Source organism: Chiloscyllium punctatum, chromosome 11 (assembly GCF_047496795.1).
Source record: "Chiloscyllium punctatum isolate Juve2018m chromosome 11, sChiPun1.3, whole genome shotgun sequence".
Taxonomy (NCBI): Eukaryota; Metazoa; Chordata; class Chondrichthyes; order Orectolobiformes; family Hemiscylliidae; genus Chiloscyllium; species Chiloscyllium punctatum.
In genome coordinates, this window is record NC_092749.1 from 73,884,582 (window position 1) to 73,905,308 (window position 20,727).

General features: G+C 40.5%; 1 protein-coding gene across 1 annotated transcript in view; it reads left to right on the top strand.

Annotated features, from left to right (window-relative positions):
* tiam2b (TIAM Rac1 associated GEF 2b) overlaps window positions 1-20,727 on the top strand; it is a 380,474-nt gene that overhangs the window by 314,657 nt on the left and 45,090 nt on the right. The window contains 1 exon segment of the mRNA XM_072581048.1: window positions 12,136-12,315. Within this exon segment, the coding sequence (XP_072437149.1) occupies window positions 12,136-12,315 (180 nt within the window).

The window sequence follows — 20,727 nt, forward strand, 5'->3', positions numbered from 1 at the left end:
ATTCCCTATACCTACCAGCCTTTCATTTCACCCTAACAGGAATATACTTTCTTTGGAGTCTTGTTATCTCATTTCTGAAGGCTTCCCATTTTCCAGCTGTTCGTTTACCTGCGAACATCTGCGCCCAGTCAGCTTTTGAAAATTCTTGCCTAATACTGTCAAAATTGGCCTTCCTTCAATTTAGCACTTCAACTGTTAGATCTGGTCTATCCTTTTCCATCACTATTTTGATACTAATAGAATTATGGTCACTGGCCCCAAAGTGCTCCCCCGCTGACACCTCAGTCACCTGCCCTGCCTTATTTCCCAAGGGTGGGTCAGGTTTTGCACCTTCTCTAGTAGGTACATCCACATACTGAATCAGAACATTTTCTTGTACACACTTAACAAATTCCCTTCCATCTAAACCCTTAACACTATGGCAGTCCCAGTCTATGTTTGGAAAGTTAAAATCCCCTACCATAAACACCCTATTATGCTTACAGATAGCTAAGATCTCCTTACAAATTTGTTTCTCAATTTCCTGCTGACTATTAAGGGGTCTATAATACAATCTCAAGAAGGTGATCATCCTTTTCTTATTTTTCAGTTCCACCCAAATATCTTCCCTGGATGTATTTCCAGGAATATCCTCCCTCCGTACAGCTGTAGTGCTATCTCTTATCAAACATGCCACGCCCCTCCTCACTTGCCTCCCTTTCTGTCCTTCCTGTAGCATTTGTATCCTGGAATACTAAGCTGCCAGTCTTGTGCATCCCTCAGCCATGTTTCTGTCATTACTATGATATCCCAGTCCCATGTTCCTCACCAGGCCTTGATTTAATCAATCTTCCCTGTTAGGCCTCTTGCATTGAAATAAATACAGTTTAGTTTCAGTCCTATCTTGTTCTCAGCTCTGTCCCTGCCTGCCCTGACGTTTGTTTGTTTGTTTGTTTCACTTCTTTTCTCAACTCTACCAGTCTCAGATGGATTTTCTTCCTCTCTGTCTCCCTGGGTCCCAAACAGTCCCCCACCCACCTTACTAGTTTAAATCCACCCGAGCAGCTCATGCAAATCTCCCTGCCAGTGTCTTAGTCCCTTTCCAATTCATGTGCAATCCATCTTTCTTGTACAGGTCACTTCTACCCTAGAAGAGATTCCAATGATCCAAAAATTTGAATCTTTCTCCCATAAACCAGCTCCTCAGCCATGCATTCATCTGCTGTATCCTCCTATTCCGATGCTCACTAGTTCGTAGCACTGGGAGTAATCCAGATATTACTATTCTCAAGGACCTCCTTTTTAAATTCCTGCCTAACTCTCTATATATTCTCCCTTCAGAATCTCATGTACAATAACCTCCTGCTGGACCTTCTTCCCCCTTGATAACATTCTGCACCCTCTCTGAGATGTCCTTGATCCTGGCAGCAGGGAGGCAACACTGCTAGCCACAGAAACTTCCCTTGGATTAGAGAGTCCCCTTACACAATCTATCTCATGTAACTTAACATACCCTTCATTTCACTAGAGCCAGTTTTGATACCAGAAACTTGGCTGCTCGTGCAACATTCCCCTGAGAATCTCTACATTCTCCAATACAGCATTCTTGTTTGATAGCCACAGAAGACTCCTGCCTACCTCTCTTCCCTTTCCTGGAGTTAACTCATCCATGTGACAGTATCTGCACTTTACTCCCTTCCTATACCTGCTATCCATCACACCCCCTTGCGCCTGTAAATTCCTCATTGCCTCTACCTGTCACTCCACCCGATTTGGCAGGATTCACAACCAACAGCATTTATTACAGACACAATCCTCAGTAACATGTAAATTCTCCCTAAACTCCCACATTCAATATGGAGAGCCCCTTTTGCTTCTTTCAATCTATAGATCCAGAAAATAACATTGTCTTCTTCCTCTAGCAAACACTGCTCCAGGCTAACATAATACTTATGGCTTATATTTTTAAGTTTAATCAAGAGACATGTCTCAAATAAAACGTATAGTCAAGATAGAACTCACTTTTGTAGATTTACAGCAAGGCTATACTTAAAACTATTCACGTATCTGTTTCTATGCTGTGACCTTTCCCAAACAGCTTCCTTCCAAGATCAGTTGTGAATTTCACAGTTCTTTTCAAACAGCCAACTCGAGCTTTTTGCTTTGCTTGTTCTTGCGCGTGAGAGTGTCATCGACAAGGTCAACATTTGTTTCCCCTCTCTCGTTTTTCTCAAGTAGTTGGTGGTTGTTGAACCTTTGGGAGATGACCACGCCTGGTCTCTCATTGTATTTGTCACCTGTATTGCTATTTGATACTGAATAGAAGGCAATCATAGAGCTCCATTGACCCATTGTGTCCTTGCCAGTCATCAAACACCTATCTTCTCTCATCCCATTTTCCATAGTTCGCCATAGCGTGAGATTTCAGTTCAAGTATTCATTTAAATACTTATTAACTTGTGAGGGTTCCCACCTCCTCCATCCTTTCAGACATCCTGGACCCTGGCACCAGTGAATTCTGGATGTTGCCCCCATTCTGCTCAAATCCTCTATGTGAAACATTTTTCTGTCAAAGCCCCTGTCCCCTTACTGTAAATATGTTGTTGCTGGCTCACTCTCCCTAAGGGAAAAGTTTCTTCTCATCTACTCTCTTTACTGCTCACAATTTTGCTCGCTTCAACCCAGTTGTCTCTAACTCCCGTCGCCTTCTCTTCTATAAGGTAAGGAGTTTTAGCATATCTAGTCTCTCTCCATCACTGAAATGCTCCAGTCCAGGCACTATCCTAGTGAATCTCCTCTGCACCCTTCAACTCAATCACAACCAGCCAATAGAGCAATACTCAGAATATAAGAAACTATTCCACCTCTAGCCTAACTAATGTTATCTTTACTTCCACCATAACCACTCACATCTTAATCAACGCTACCAATTTAGCTGCCTTCCAGTCCTCCTGGTACCTAATCTGTGGCCTGAGAGAATTTGAAAATTAAGGTTAGGGCTTCTGGAGTTTCTTCCATGTAACCCAAATTGCTGTGGGAGACATTTCATCTCGGGCTGGATATTTATCCACTTTTAAGCATGCTAAAATTGCTAATATCATCTTCTTGATGCTAGATGATCCTTCTCTCTTATGAATGCAGATGCAGTGTACTCATTTAAACCTCACCTAAGTCTTCCAGCTGAACACACACACAGCCACTTTTTATCCCAAATGTTTTCTCTATTATCCTCTTGACCCTACTTATAAAACATCTTTCAATTTTTCTTTATTTTACTTGCCAATGTTTCTTTGCTCTCTAATTTGTTTTTTTAATGAACTCTTACACTTTTCTCCGCTGATTTGAGCCCGCAGTATCTGGCATAAGCTTTCCTTTTTACTTTTCTAATTCCGAAGATCCCTTGACATCCAGGGTTCCTGGCACTTATTAGTACCACCTTTACAGGGCCATGTTAGCCCTACCCTCTGTTTCCTCTTGGAATAACTCACACTCCTTTATAGATTTACTTACAAGTAGCTTCTAGTCCACTTTGGACAGACACAGTCTTATTGCAATCAGCTTTCCTCTATCTTTGTTCTTTTCCATAACTATCTGAAATCATAATGAGTTATGATCACTATTATAGAAATGCTCCCACACTATGACTTCTACCACTTGCCTGGCTTATTTCCCTAAAACTGGGATTTTCTACATGCTGGCTTAAAAAAGTTCTCCTCAATATATTTTAAGAATTCCATCTCCCCACGCCCACAACTGTTTCTATCTCAGTTTAAAATGGGGAAATTGAAACCCCCTAGTGTTGTTGTATTATTTTTATACTTTTGAGATTTGCTGGCATCTGTTGTTTCTCTGCATGACTGCCTGGGTGTATTTAGTGCACTGAGCAATATGATTGCCCTCTTTGTTTTTAAGACTGACCAACATGGCTGCCTTTTGAGCAACTTTCAAAGGTATGATCCCTCCTTATTGTACCAATTGATGCCTTGATCAATATTGTAACACCATTTCAGGCAGCATGGTGGCTCAGTGGTTAGCACTGCTGCCTCACAGCGCCAGGGTTTGAATCCAGCCTCAGGCAACTGTCTGTGTGGCGTTTGCACATTCTCTCCACGTCTGCGTGGATTTCCTCGCACAATCCAATGATTGCAGGTTAGGTGAATCGGCCATGCTAAATTGCCGGTAGTATTTAGCAATGTGTAGATTAGCCAGGGTTAAATATGGGATAATAAGGTAGGGGAATGGGTCTGGGTATGTTACTCTTCAGGGGGTCAGCGTGAACATGTTGGGCTAAAGGGCCTGTTTTCACACTGTAGGGTTTCTGTGATTTCAACCTTCGCCACCACCCCGGTTGCCCCATCTGGCCTGAAGATTCTGTACTCTGGAATGGTCCTGCTCTTCCCTTATCCATGCCTCATTGATAGCGATGACATCATATTTCCATGTATTAATCAACACCCTTAACTGTACCTGCCTTACTTGCAAGACTGCTTGTGTTAAACTGAATGTCATCTGGTCATGCCTTGCTCCTATGTGTCTTAATTTAGCTATATGCACTGCCTGCCACACTTGGTCTTTCTTTTGAACTTGTCTGTGCATCTCCCGTAGTGTTTCCCTACTTCATATCCCAACCGTTTTTTAAATTGGTCTAAACTTCACATGCAACTTATTGGACTTGTACAGGTCCACATTCCTCAGAAAAAGATCCAGTGAACCAGGAATCTAAAGCTCTCCCTCCTGCACCCCTCTTCAGACTCGCATATTCAACTGCTCTATCTGTGTATTCCTGTACTCACTAGTATGTTGGTTTTGGAGTATTCCAGAGATTACATTCTTTTGAGGTCCTGCTTTTCAATCTGCTGCCTAGTTTCCAAAATTCTTGTTGTAGAACCTCATTTCTCTTTCTACCTATATCATTGATTCCACATATCACTATCTCTGGCTGTTTACCTGCCTTCTTCAGTCTGCTTTGCAGCTGTTCAGGGTCACCCTTGACCCTGGCCCCAGAAATGCACTGTGCCATTCTTGAGTCACAGCTGCATCAGCAGAAAAGCTTGTCTATATCCCTCATTATTCCATCTCCTACCATTATTGCTACCCCTCTTCTTCTATTCCCTTGTGCAGCTAGTGTCTGTCTACATTTGAGCAACTATTGTTGCTCTCATTGTTTTCCAAGACACACATTTCCTTGAGTGAGATACACTCAGGGGTTTTCCTGACTACCTGCTTGCCTTCCTCCTCCTGACTAATAGTCACTCAATGACTGCTCTTTCTTATATTGTGGGGTGACCACACATAAAATTGAGCTGTCTACATAGCCTCATTTGGCTCTGAACAAGAAGTTGACTTGAAACAGTTGCTGCTGAGTTTCTCTAGAATTCTGTGTTCCAGATTTTGCTCTTATTGGAAAATACTTTGCAGACTTTTTTGTTAATCCAATATCTTATTTGGAGCATCCTTTAATCTCTTGGATATCCTATGCAGAGGAACAGCATTTTGCTAATTCAGGTAATTGCCCCATAACATCTGGTGGACATTTAAATTTGTGCATGTCCATCCTGGAAGGCAGCTGCTTCTTTGAGTCAAGTCCTTTCTACTTTATGGTGTCCTGGCTTTCTGGATCAGGCCATATATTTCTAATTGGGAGAGGTAGTCTTATCTTTTTGCAGTATCTTCGATATTTACACCAGATAGTTGTTTCTTCTCGATCATGTTCTGGATCTGTGGACACTGGTCTGGCTACTATGGAGTGACATATATCTTATGTCCTTCTACCTTCAGTGATGACAGGAGTGTTCTTCATATTTGACAATGTTAGTATAATTACAGATTTTACAATGTGATAGGTGATATTTAATCCCTTTGAGATCTCTTATCACCACACCACTGAAGGAGCCCTGGTTGTATACCTTTGCAATGCATAAGTGGCCTGGTGTATTCTTCTCAGTACAACTTCTGGAAGAGAAGCTGGAATAACTAGTCTTCTGTCATATGCTAGTCTGTGTTTATGAATTTCGGTTAATGCTCAATACATGTTCTGGGCCACCTTGCTAGGTATTTGGTTGGGAGAAAGTGAGGACTGCAGATGCTGGAGGGCTGAGTCAAAGAAGTGTGGTGCTGGAAAAGCACAGCTGGTCAGGCAGCATCCGAGGAGCAGGAGAGTTGATGATTTCTCTTGGCAATTTTCTTAGCATGTGAAATATTTTGTTTAGGCCATCAATGGTAACCTCAGCAGATTCTTCCTTTTTTTGGGTTGTGCCACGAATCTAGGAAGTTCAGTGAAATCTTTTTCTGGATCCGCCTTAACTGGTCAACAATAGTTTGTTTCTGGACTAGTGATCCAACAGTTGTTTGTTTCTAGGCCAGTTGTTCTTTGAAATAGTTTTGCTTTCCTAATGAATTTGAAATAGTGACATGCATGCAGATTCAAGTGAAGATGGTTATTGGTGAACTATGTAAACATAATCAACTCTTTCCCCTCCTACATTATCATACGTCTAACTGTGTCCTGTTTCTGCACTTTGTATTCTGTGCTACTTGCAAGGTCTTTCTGCTCATTAGAGATAAATTACATAGTTTTCCCATCAGTTTTAATGCTCAAAATGGTGGCTAACTAATTGGGTATTCCTGCTTTATGCAAATAAGATGGTGTTTCCCTCCAACTCCAGCTCCTCTGAAACTGTTACAGAGCTGGAGCTGGATGAACTTTGGATCCTTCTAAAGACTGAGGGGGTAATTGAGAGGAGTTACAGGGAGGTAGTCACACCTCCGGTATAGGAAAAATGTAAATGGGTTACAGTCAGGGGTTGGAAAGGGAACAGGCAGACAGTGCAGTGATCCCCTGTGGCCGTTCCCTCAATAATCATATTGTTTTAGATATTTTTTGTTTGGGGTGGGGGGGGGGGTGGTGGAATAACCTACCAGGGGTTCTGTGGCTCAGAAGGGGAAGAACAGAAAAGCACTAATGGTCAGAGATTCAATAGTTAGAGGAACGGACGGGAGGTTCTAAGGTCGTGAATGGGACTCCTGGAAGGTCTGTTGCCTCTCAGGTGCCAGGGTCCAGGATGTCTCTGATCAAGCCTACAAGATTTTGAAGGGGGAGGGTGAGCAGCCAGAAGTCGTAGCACACATTGGCACCAATTACATAGCCAGAAAAAAGGGATGAGGATCAAAACGTGATTTCAGGAAGTTAGATTGTAAGCTAAAAAACAGGACGAGCAAAGTAGTAATCTCAGGATTACTACTGGTGCTACGTGCTAGTGAGGTGAGGAACAAGGAGTGAATGTAGCTAAGCATGTAGCTACAGGGCTGGTGCAGCAGGGAGGGCTTCAGATACGTAGATCATTGGGGTACCTTCTGGGGAAGGTGGGACCTGTACATGAAGTACAGGTTGCACTTAAACTGGAGGGGCACCAATGTCCTGGGAGGGAGCTTTGCTAGGGCACTTTGAGAGGGTTTAAACTAGGTTGGCAGGGGGTTGGGAGCCAGAGCTATAGATCAGAGGAAAGGGTGGTTGCGTGGGCAGAAAGTCTGCCAGGAATGCAGTGTCTGTCGGGAAGGATACAGAGTTGATAGGACAAAAGGATTGGTTAAGGTGTGTCTGTTTCAATGCAAGGAGTGTCAGGAATAAGAGTGAATTTAGAGCAGGGATCAGTACTTGGAACTATGATGTTGTGGCCATAATGGAGACATAGATTTCACAGGGGCAGGAATGGTTGCTGGATGTTCCCGGGGTTTAGATCTTTTAAAAAGAACAGGGAGGGGGGGTAAAAGAGGAGGGGGAAGTAGCATTGTTAGAGAGTGTATTACAGCTGCAGAAAAGGAGATTACTGAGGAGGGTTTGTCTACTGAGTCATATAGGTGGAACTCAGTAACATGAAAGATGCAGTCACTTTGAGTGTTTTCCATAGACCCCCCTCCAATAGCAGCAGAGAGATGGAAGAACAGATTGGACAGCAGATCTTGGAAAGGTGCAGATGTTATGGGTGACTTCAACTTATCCAATAATGATTGTAAACTCCCTAGTGCAGAAGGTCTGAATAGAGCCAATTTTTCAGGTGTGTCTGGAAGATTCCTGACTCAATATGTAGATTGGCCTCCCCCCTTAGTTGGCCTTATTAGATTTGGTGCCAGGCAACGAGCCAGCCTAGGTGTCCGATCTCATGAGGATGACAGGATAGCTCAGAAATAATTCAAAACTGGGCTGAGGAGAGCTAGGAGGGGGCATGAAAAAGCCTTGGCAGGAACGATTAAGGAAAACCCAAAGGCATCCTAACACTTCCATGAAGAAGAAGAGAAGCATCAGAGAGATGGTAGGGCCTATCAGGGATAGTGGAGTCTGTAGAGGTAGGGGAGGCCCTAAATGAGTTTTTTGCTTCAGTATTCACTAGAGTGAGGGACCTTGTTGATCGGCATGAACAACTTGACATTAAGGAATTGGATGTGCTGGAGATTCTGGGAAGCATCAAGTTAGATAAATCCCCAGGGTTGGACCAGATATATCCAAGGTTACTACATGAAGCGAGAAATGAGATTGCTGCGCCTCTGGCAATGATCTTTGCTTCCTCGTTCTCCATAGGAGTCGTACCGGATGATTGGAGGGAGGTGAATGTTGTTCCTCTGTTCAAGAAAGGGAATAGGGAAATCCCTGGGAATTACAGAGCAGTTAGTCTTACGTCTATGGTAAGCAAGGTACTGGAAAGGATTCTGTGAGATAGAATTTATGACTACTTGGAAAATCATAGTTTGATAAAAGATAGTCAGTATGGCTTTGTGAGGGGAAGGTCATGCCTCACAAGCCTTATTGAGTTCTTTGAGGATGTGACAAGTTGGTGAAGGTCAAGAAGGGAGATCCAGAGCTTTGAACTAGTGGCAGTGAAGGAACAGTGATACATTTTCACTTAAGAATGGTGGTGATTTGGAAGAACACTTGGAACTGATGTTCCTATATGTGTTCTCACGAGTCTGAGTGATTGAGATTTGAGGTTTGGAAGATGATTTGGCAAGTTGTTGCGCATCTTTTAGTGTCTACTTCTGACTCTGTGTGCCGGGTGTTGTTTTAAGGTGGTGGGTTAGGTGTGCTGGTTAAATTGTCAGTTTTGTTTTGGAAGATGGCAAGCTTCTTATATTGTTGGAGCTACATTCATCAAGGCAAATGAGCTTACTCCATCACATTCCTGATTTTTACTCTGTAGATAATGGGCATACTTTAGTTACTCAGGAGGTGAGTTACTGACCATCGACTTTCCAACTGTTGATCTGCTGTTGTAACCACAGTTTCTGTATGACTGGTCCAGTTAAGTGTCTGCTCATTGTTTTACTACTTTAAGTCACCATCTCTTAAAAGAGACAATTCTGTATGTAGCAACAATCTGCAATACTCTACCTAATTGATTATTCTTCGTGGTAATCCTGGACATCAACTTCTGCTATGCCTGTATTTGTTGATGCATTTACTACTCGGTAACTGAGCTTTATATGTAAAACAACAATAATAAAGGCCCTAATACGAACCTGTAGCTCATTCCCGTTCAATGATTAGAGAATCCCTACTCTGAGGAAGCAGGCCATTTGACCCATCGAGCCCACATCAATCCTCTGAAAAGCATCCCCCCCCTCCATCCAGACCTATCTACCCACCCAGCACATCCCTGGACACTATGGGTAATTTAGCAATGATAATCTCCATAAAGTATTCACAATGCCTACCATTCCAATTAATAAGTACAATTATGAGACTAATCTTTAATAACAAATGTAGACTTTGTTTTCAAGCATACATCTGCTCTCTGAGGCTAAGCTGATGGTCTTGTTGGAGACTTGCAAATATCTGTTGTCCTTTACTCTTTCTTGGAATGTGGGATGCCAATAAATTCAACATTTTTGTTGATTCCTAATTGCCCTTTGGACTGAATGACTTGCTAGGCCTTTTCAGAAGACAGATAAGAATCGATCACATGCTCCGGATGTAGAGTCAAAGTCGGCAAAAACGGTTTGGCTGACAGATTTCCTTCCCTAAAACACATCAGTGAAACAGATTAGCTTTCAGAACAATTGATTGTTTCATGGTCACCATTACTGAAACTAGCTTGCAATATAGTTTTAAAGTGAGGGGCAGGAGGATTAAAGGGGATGTGAGGAATTCCTTTTCAACCAGAGGATGGGGGTGAATCTGAAACACTCTGCCTGTAAGGGTGATAGAGGCACAAAGCCTCAGAACATTCAAGTATTTAGATGCACACTTGTGATACCAAGGCATTCAAAATAATGAACAAAGTAATCAAAAATGAGATTGTAAAAGGGTTTTTTTTGACTGGCATAGACTTGATGGCCCAAAGGGTCTTTTTCAGTTCTGAAGACCTCTGCCTCTAAATTTTAGATTGACTAGTTGAATTTAAATTCCACCAGCTGTCATGTTGGATTTGAACCTATTGTACCCAGAGAATTAGCCTCAGCTTCTAGATCACTGGACCTATGATAGTACCACTGTCACCATCCCCAGTGTCCTTTACATTTTAACAACTAGAGCTGACAAAAAGTTGTAACCTCTTCTTGCTAACCATGATCTTCCAGTTGTATATAGACTTGGCAGTTGTACATTACTGCTGGTGTATCCCAAACTCCAAGTTAGCAGGAAATAAATGTAATTAACTGTGCATGTTAAGATTTTGCAACAACCTGCAGGCATTTTGTAGTCCAATCTGAAGGAAAGCCAGAAATGGATGACATTAACCTCCATGCTCCTCCTTAGTTTGTGATTTCATAACACTTATGATGTAAGTACACATGATACTGAATTTCTGAAGAAAGTAGAGTATACAGTGTACATCATGAGAGAAATGACAATTACCGAAATGGAGGGAAAATGTTCTCGATTTGGAAATGCAATATTGTATCTTAAACATTTGAATTCAGGGGAAGATTGGCCTAATTACTATAGATCCTAATTACTATAACAAACCGAGTTGACTAAACTGAGAGACATTTTCAGTAAAATTGTTTGTTCCTGGTCCTTTCCCTAATCTATATAAGGATGCAATTCACAAAGCAGGCAATTTTCATTGTATTCTTTGGATGAGACTGACCCACTACTGGACAAAGTGGCAATACTTCTGCTCTTGGGTACTTGTAGTGAAGTTAAAACATTTTCCTTATACCCGTTTCCTATATAAAGAACATAGTCTCTCAACTCCTAACATTTAGTTCAGTTGGCTTTGATTCATAAATTTTTCAAATTGCATCTGCTACATTACTGGGTATTCAGTAGAACACACACCTTTGCGATGCGCAAAAGGCTTGAATCCCAAGGGTGCTGTTTACTCGGGTGTGGTGTGCATCTGTTACTTTGTCTACACAGCTCAGTGCATTTTATTCTTTGTCTATGAAGTACAGATCAGGACAGTGATAAACTGATGTGGATATTTAGAGGCTGGGGTCCAATTTTCACTCAGGTATTTATTTGAATTTTGGTGCAATTTAAATCAATGGATTTCATGTATTAAAACAAATTAAATAAATTAATTTATCTTTTGTCTCAAGGAAAATCAAAGAACAGAATACAGTGGGGATTGGTAACTGCAACTCACCTAGGTTTTGACCCATGAAATTTTAAGATTATCGTTATATTTTGCGTATGTTATTAGTTTTAAAAACTGTAAAATAATTGTAGTCCTAGAATTAAAGACCTTTTCATTGAGCAACGAGTTTTCAGTGAAATTAAACTGAGCTGATCCAAAGCAGAGTACATTTTTCGTTTCTCTTTTTCATCTTCTCAACTGAAGATGTTGGTTTTTTAGTGATTGTACTAGATATGTACATGTACTATTTTTGCATTAACTTAAATGAAATACTTTGCAGAACAAAATTGATTGGAGTTGACTGAGATGTGCATCCCAGCTGCAGATCTTCAATTTCAGGAACATTTGGTTCTTTTCCCTTGAATTGACACTGACCTGGATCACCCCAGTTCACAAAGTCCAGATATCAACTCCCCCTACATTGAGTCCATTACATACCTTAAACTTTTTTTGCAATTGGCATCAAATAATACATTTCTCCTCTGTCATCCAATTCTACAGTATTTTAAAATGAGCTAATGCAGAACGAGAATATGAAATGGTGTAACTTAATAATTGATTCATTGAATTTGATTTTCTCTAGAGTGCAGAACAGGTTTCAACATTCTGTCGTAGCTTACATGAGCTGCAATTATCTAATATGGATGGACAGAAGGAGAACATTGATCAAGATCTAAGGCCATTAGCACGACATCTCTCTGATGCAGAAAGACTTCGGAAAGTTATCCATGAACTCCTAGACACAGAGAAGTCCTATGTGAAGGTATGCGTGAGGGTTAAATTGATGGCATTGATGTATTATGAATTAAATTTAAGCTTTAGAATATGAATTGCCTGTGCTTTGTGTCATCAAATAGATATTTATTAGTTTTCTTGAAATGTCTCCCTTTTGTTCTTAAGCCATTGTTGCTCAGGTATCATTCCACAGCCACTGATCCAACACCTCCACATTCAAGTTGTTGTATGTATTATTTGTAGGCAACTGAACTGGATTCTGACTTGATCTAACTTTCAAGTATGCACTTTCTAGCAGGGTCCCTGGATAATAACCAGGAATGGAAATCATGACAATAATTCAGGCCAATTGTATTGTCCCAGGGATACTCTGAGTGGGCAGAGACCTTTGCCTGAACCTTCTGGTCTACACTTCTTAGTCATTAAAGCATCAGGAAGTCTCAAATAAAAAATAATTACTTCCATCATAGCAAATGCTACAGCTGTTCCATGATGCCATAATTTAAAGTAATGGCTTTTAAGTAACTTTCTAAATATTAATTACATCTATTCTTTGTAATGACCTGACTTTGAAAGCTCTGATGTTAAGGGCAAAATGTCCTATTTGTTGTTTCTTTTATTGCTGCTCAGACAAGCATTTTAAGAGGAATAGAATTATGATCTAATAGCATGTGATTGATGGCTCAAGAGACCTAAAAGTTGGTGCCTTGTATATAGATATTTACAAAACGAATTACAGTTTTAGATGACATTGACAGAAAGTATTAGAATGCCACAGAACTTGATTATGTGCCTGATTTCCTGTTAAATTCATGATGTCTGCTCCATCACTCCAAAAGCGCAACTGAGGATTGAACAAGGCCTTGGGCAAAGGTCACTCAGCTGCATTTTTCAGTGGTATATTTTGGAGTTATCAAAGTGAGCTGTTAAGAGCTGGAGGATATGTAGCAATTTACATTTTGGGCTCCTGATGTCAGAAAAAAACACTTACTATTTATGATTATTTCAACTGAACCTACAGTGAAGGTTTGTTTTCCCTAGGCCAACAACATTACTAAACACTAAGGATAGTAATCCACAGTCAGTTCATTCCGTCGTTTTTTTGAGATTATACTTTTGTGCTTAATTAGGATAGTTTCATGTTGTGATAATTGAACATGCCAAATGTTTACATTTCACTTAAGCTGTAATGGTCAAGTTATTTGGCCTAGAAAACTCCTAATGTGAAAAATGGAAAGTGTTCATGCATTTTTATCTGGGAGTGCACCATCACGGACCAGAGAAAGAAAACCATCTGCTTGGTGGTCCTCTGATTTCTAGGCCAACTGATCACATTCTAATATAAATTTGGATTATTGAATTTGATTAATTCTGTTTGTTCTGGAATTTCGATTTCTTTGCACAGAGTACCAACTTCTTTGCAATTGAATAGGTTTATAGTTTACATATACAGAGAGGTGATAGTATGGGTAGCATTACTGCCTCTGAGCCAAAAGCTCCAGATTCAAGTCCCATTCAAAACTCTGATGGCCAAAGAAGAATTTACAGTGCCTCCAAAGAAATTGAGTATTAGACTGTAAAACTTTGCTTTATGTTGGCAGAGGAGGAGTAGGATTGCTGGTCAGCCAAGAGATTTGAGTGTAGGCTGCTCTGTTTTGTGCCCCACCCAAAGACCCTGGCCTCTTAAGTCTTGCCACTACTATAATGGAAAAGGGTCCTTTACCCACACTTAAGGTGATATTAGATCATTTGCAAATGGAAATAAATCTTGGAGGTCGGTTTGCATTGAGGAAGCTAATGTCGTTTTTTTAAAAAAAGTGTTCATTTCTGGGTTGTGGATATTGCTAGCTGGGCCAGTATTTATTACCAATCGAGACTACCACTTAGCTCGAATTTCACAATCTGTTATGGTGGACATTCAAATCCATGTCCCCAGAACATTCGTGTGGAATTCTGGAGTTCTAGTCCTCTCTTGCTCTGTTGCTGCCAGTGCCATCTTCGGGTAATTTGCTCACTTTTTGTTACAAGCAAGCCACAGGGCTAATTTTTCCTACATGCAGCATCAACCTGGGGAGGAAGTGGGTGGAGCAGAGGAAAAAGTCCTCTTACCAATCACTCAATAAAGCAATCAGTTGTTGAGGCCTATTCTTTCCTCCGTGTTGACTGTCAATCCATGAATTTTGCTGACCCTAACCCATTGTGCTTCCCTTTCCAGCCTCTGCAACAGGTCTTTCCCTCCTCTGCTAATCACCAAGAGTCCTCATCTCCCACTTCTAACTTCCTGATTGGTCTGGCCTCCCATGATTTATCAACACATGTGCCTATTTTCTAGAGGAGCTCCATGATGCTAGTAAAGTTTAATAAAGTTAGGTTGCATGGGATTGAGGGTGCATTTGCTGTTTGGATACGAAATTGACTTTGATAGGAGACAGAGGATGATGGTGGAGGGTTGTTTTTTGGACTGGAGGTTTGTGACCAGTGGTGTTCCACAGGGATAGGTACTGGGTCCGCTGCTTTTTGTCATTTTATATAAATAATTTTGGATGAGAATGTAGAAGGCATGGTTAGTAAGTCTGCAGATGACACCAAAGTTTGGTGGCATGTCGGACAGTTAAGATGGTTATCCAAGATTACAAAGAGATCTTGATCAATTGGGTCAGTTGGCTGAGGAATGGCAGATGAAGTTTAATTTGAATAAACATGAGGTATTGCATTTTTGTAATACAAACAAGGGTAAGACTTATACAATTATTAGGGGACTGAGTAATGTTCAAGAAAGCAGAGGCTTAGGGGTTCAGGTACAATTTAGGAGACATGTAGACTGGTTAAGGTATTTAACACACTTGCCTTCATTGCTGAAACCTTTAAGGAGAGAAGTTAGGATGGTCTGTTGAAGTTGTACAGGATGTTGATGAGGCCTCTTGTGAAGAACTGTGCACAGTCTGGTCACCCTAGGATGTTGCCAGGAATGCAGTGTTTGAGGTATAAAAACAGACTGTAGAGGCTGGGACTTTTTTTTCACTGGACCATAGGAGATTGAACTCATGTACCTCTGGACATTGGAGTACATCTAGGAAAAATTAACAAACAGTGAAATTCACAACTGATCTGGAGGAACCTATGTGGGAGAGTTCACAACACAGGAACAGAAAAGTGTGTAGTTTTTCATGTGTACCTTGCTGCAAGTCTACAGTAGTGAGTAGAGTGGGTTCTTTCTTGATTATGTGTTTTATTGAAATCTGTCTCTTGATTAGATTTTAAACCATAAGCACCAAGTCAGATTTGGGCTGACAAGTAGCAGGTAAGAGTTGCACTACATTTAAGTGCCAGGCAATGACCATCTTCAATCAAGAGAAAATCTAACCATCACCCCTTAACGTTCAATGCCATCACCATAACTGAAATCCCCACTATCAACATCCTAGGAGGTTACCATTGCCTAGTCGTATAATTACAAGAGCAAGTCAAAGACTAGGATCGTGCAGTGAATAACTTAGTTTTGATTCTTCAAGGCCTGTCCGCCATCTACAAGGCATAAGGCAGGTATGTGATGGAATATTCCACTTGCCTGGATGAATTTAGCTTCAATAAAACTCAGCTTTACACCATCCAAGATAAAGCAGCCTATTTGATTGGCACCGCATCCACAAACATTTAATCCCTCCACTGCTAACAGTAAGTAGCACCTGTGTACCATCTGCAAGATGCACTGCAGAAATTCACCAAGGCTCCTTTGACAGCACCTTCCAAATGACTACCATTTAGAAGGACAAGAGCAACAGATGCATAGGAATATGGCTATCTGCAAGTTCCTCTCCAAGCCACACACAAGACTTAGAGCTTTATTGCTGTTCCTTCAATGTTTGTTGCTCCCTCCCAAATGTCATTGTGGGTGTACCTACACCAAATGAACAGCAGCAGTTCAAGAATAAAACATGCCACCACCTTCATAAGGGCATCTAGTGATCTTATTCATCCTGCAGGTAATTGATATTCACTTGTCAGTGCTTGTCTGGTACTGACACAAGAGCTTCATAACTATCCAGCTGAACATTTTGAGGACTGAAGATGTCATTTAAGTCAGCAAATCTGGGAAGTTGATTTAATTTCATCAGGACATTAGGACAGCCCTCTTTATAAACCTTGAAGGGATTAAAATAACTTACTTAATGGATTGTACTGATCTCTGTGGAGCTGACCTATAAGTAAGACTTGAAATCCCCCCCCCCCCCCCCTCAGCTGCAAAACTCAATAACACAAGATTAAGGTGGACAGTATATTCCTTGCTGTTCACAAGCACTTGTTAGAGTCTATATGTATCCTTAATAACCAAAGAGAGAGATTCTGAAGTTGTTAAGTGTAAGCTTCATTGGCTAAAGAGAAGCATTTCTTCAGTCTAGGATAATTCTGAATTACACTTTGCCAACAGAAAGTCCACGATTTTGGAAATGTCAAGATGCAGTCCTCTACTACTTGGCCCATGGTCTCCACAGCCATTAATTACCTTCAGATAGAACTTGTTTCCCCTTTTAGGACAGCTAATTAAATGCCAGCAGCTTTCGTGACCACTGCTGCCTTCAAGCAATCCCACAGACAAGTGAATCAGGTTTCAAGATCTTGGGTCTCTCCAATGCTAGGCTGGGGTGAGGCAGTTAGGTGTCTGAGGTAAACAGGGCAGGGACAGGAAACCCAAGGTGGGAATATCGTAGTGGGGTGTGCGGTCCTCCAATAGGCACAGGGGCCTATAAAGGAGATGCTCCACCTTTACCAGACACTACCCAAGCAACGAAAGCTGCCGAGGCGAACACACTTGATAAGGAGCCTCTTTTGTTGCTGTGTCAGGTAGCAAGTATGTCTTCTGCTGCTGATAAAATTCCAAGGCTTGTCAATACTCCCCATAGAAGGCTGTAAAATCCAGATTCATATTTTCAACCATAATGTGCAAACAGCACACTCCCTACAGTTTACCATTTAAATCGAATATGTCAGTTTGATACAGTAAAATATGTACAGAGACAATGTCTCAAAAGCAGCACAGTCAGGCTGCATCCATGTTGGATTTCAGATCTTGCCAGGTTTCCAGTCGGGTCGGATACTCCCTCAGTACTTGTTGGGTGCAATCGAGGGTTGCTTGGGCCACTGAAAAAGAAAGGCATAGAGAGCTGATGACTTATCAACACACTATTAGTCTAATGCAGCACCTAATAAAAGATGAGTAATCGTTTCACTCTTAATAATTAAAAATCAGCTTAAAAGAAGTCAAGTTTTCAGATCACAAGATTTGAGACACTGTACCTGTATTCTTAAAATGGTTTTCCTGCATTCATTTATTTAGGCATAAACAATTTAACAGAACAAACTTTTGTTTTAACCAGCATCTTATGAACTGTCACTCTTGTTTAGATTAGATTAGATTAGATTAGATTACTTACAGTGTGGAAACAGGCCCTTCGGCCCAACAAGTCCACACCGCCCCGCCGAAGCGTAACCCACCCATACCCCTACATCTACATCTACCCCTTACCTAACACTACGGGCAATTTAGCATGGCCAATTCACCTGACCTGCACATTTTTTGGACCATGGGAGGAAACCGGAGCACCCGGAGGAAACCCACGCAGACACGGGGAGAACGTGCAAACTCCACACAGTCAATCGCCTGAGGCGGGAATTGAACCCGGATCTCCGGCGCTGTGAGGCAGCAGTGCTAACCACTGTGCCACCGTGCCGCCCACAAAAATTAAACCAGCAAAAATTATATACCTCAAATACCATGAAGTTAACTATTGTTCTGTCCAATGATTAAATTTTTCAAATTTATTCATGTCACTAAATATAAACAGTTGATTCAATTTTGAGTCAATTTTTCCTCAAATAATTGTAATCTGCCATGATTTCTGAGTAGTCAGTTGAGGGGGCAAGTGAGAAGGCTCTCTGCTGGTAAGTTTATTTAAGGCAAAGTTGCATTATTATTTGTGATTGATGCTGTAAATAAAGTACACACCATCATGGTTATAGCCCCTGCATTACGTTTCTATTACTTAGTGTGTGTTTTCACATTGGTTATGTGGACCTCTTGATTATCTGGTATATTTAATAATCAACACACTCCTGATCCCATAAGATAATAAAAACGTTACTGTAGTGAGTACAACATTAAAAGGGTCAGGATAATCATAATGAACAACAAGTACATAAATGGCTGTATGAAGAAGCAATATAAAATCAATGCTGATCACCAAACAAGTGGAAACGAAAGTAATGCAATTAATTGGGATAATAGTGACCAAGTCCCAAGATAGCCTGCTGTCAGTCTTATAGTGAATTTTATATGAGGTAGAGCTTCATATTGTTTGGTTTACGTGACACAAAATTTGAATGTGACATGAAAGTTGGAAATATATAGATATTCTTCTCCTGAATACTTGTTTTGAGCTCCTGAAACAATGATTAAATCCCATAAATTTCAAAATTGACTGCTGAGAGATTTAAAGGTCAGAAGAGAAGGATTTTATATGTCAAATCTGTAGATATCATATATGAGATAAAGGTTAAGGAGACCATTATTCATTGATGCAGATAAGTAGGAATAAAGCAGACTAATGAGTCACACTTTAAATAAATTACACTGATCTCTGAGCCTTCTCCAGCTACTCGATCAAATATTGCTTCAAAACCATGGAACTGAACTGAGGTATATTCAGCAAAGTTGGCATGATGAATAATATAACTGTCGAGATAATTTGGCTATTCAAATGCCAATGTTCCAAAACACAGTGCAAACATAGGTTAGTCTGGGAATCCATCCCTTCATCTGGAAAAAAAAATTGACAACATTAAAAGAAAGCACATTTAATTAGACAGCTAGCTTCCAGCAACACTTGGAAAGTCCACTTGTCTGAATCATAACCTGATTACATAAGAGCACAGGAAATATGATCAGGAGTAGGCCATCTGACCCTACAAGCCTGTTCTACGCTTTAATAAAATCATGGTTGATCTTTTTGTGGCCTCAGCTCCACTGACCTACTCTCTCATCATAACCCTTAATTCCTTTATTGTTCAAAAAACTGTCTATCTTGTCTTTAAAAACTGATTGTATAGTTTTGATATCACTTGTGAAGCCCTCCAGTGAACTGAAGAAGGGGAATCTAAAATCCAACTTGAGTAACTGCCACTAACAATGTCTAAAGCATGTAGAGTAAAATTGAAAAGACTGAACTGGAACAGTTACTATAGAACCACACATTAACATTATCCATCAAAACATTCAAACAGTCTCCATCTACGTTCCTGCAAACTGTCAGTTTCTCCTGCTAATAATCTTTCAATTTAAAACTTAATGAGAGAGGCTGATTCTTCCTAGTTCATGAATAGTGCTTTTAGGTCTACTTCCTGCTAATCAGCTTGTGATTATATTGGACTGGTTAATCATCAACCACACCAGGCATTTTTATGCCCATCACTTCTCCTGCTTATACCAGAAGTCCTCAGACAGTGGATATTTCAAAACATCTGGGTATATTATAAGGCTGAATTCTGATTGTAGAGTTCAAACTGTAATTATAAATTGCTTGTTTATTCTTTTGGTTTGATTTCTACATCCCACAATAAGATCAACAACTTGAAACAATGCATTGCGATTCATTATTTTGTTACTATGCTCAGCTATATAGTTTTTTCGATAATGCAACTCTATGGTTTGTTTCACTGTTGGTTTCTTTGTTTCTAAATATTTTAATCTTTTATTTTACTTCTTTGCTTTATATTTTGTACACCTCTGGTTGCATTTTCTTGCGGTATTCTTTCAGTTTTTCTTATCGTTTGCTTATTGTCTCTTTTGATTCTTAAATTAGCTATCTTTCTTTCACTGTCCTTCTCTCCTCATATTTCAATGTACAGAGGCATCCATATTCATTTCTCTCAAAATTCAGTAATCTGTGCCTAATTTGTTTTTCACTCAGTCCCTCACAGCAAGATTTTCCTTCCCCTGTGATTCATCACCATGACTACCTTCTGCTCTCCAGGTCTCTGAACTTCAAATCATTGCCTGAGATTTTAAACGAGGACTCTTAGGAAAAGAACCCAATATATTTAACATATGCACATTCATTGCTCTGCCACCTTCCTACCCATCACGCAAAAAAAAATTGCTCTAGAACTACCCTTTTATTTTCACCTTGTGCAGGGGTTTTCTCCATACCAGCTGCTTTAGAAATTTGTGTTTGGGCTGATCTGTCCTCAAATTTTCATTGCTTCCCTCAGTGTAATATTCGCTTCCTCCAGTTACCAGCCTGGCAAGGAACTGACCATTGATGAAGCAATTGAGTGAATGTGGAAGTTTCTAATTGCTCCATTGGGCAATGTGCAAATGTAGTAACACAGAAAAGTCATGCCATTCTTTTTGATATAAATTACTGCATGCATACTTAGAACAAAT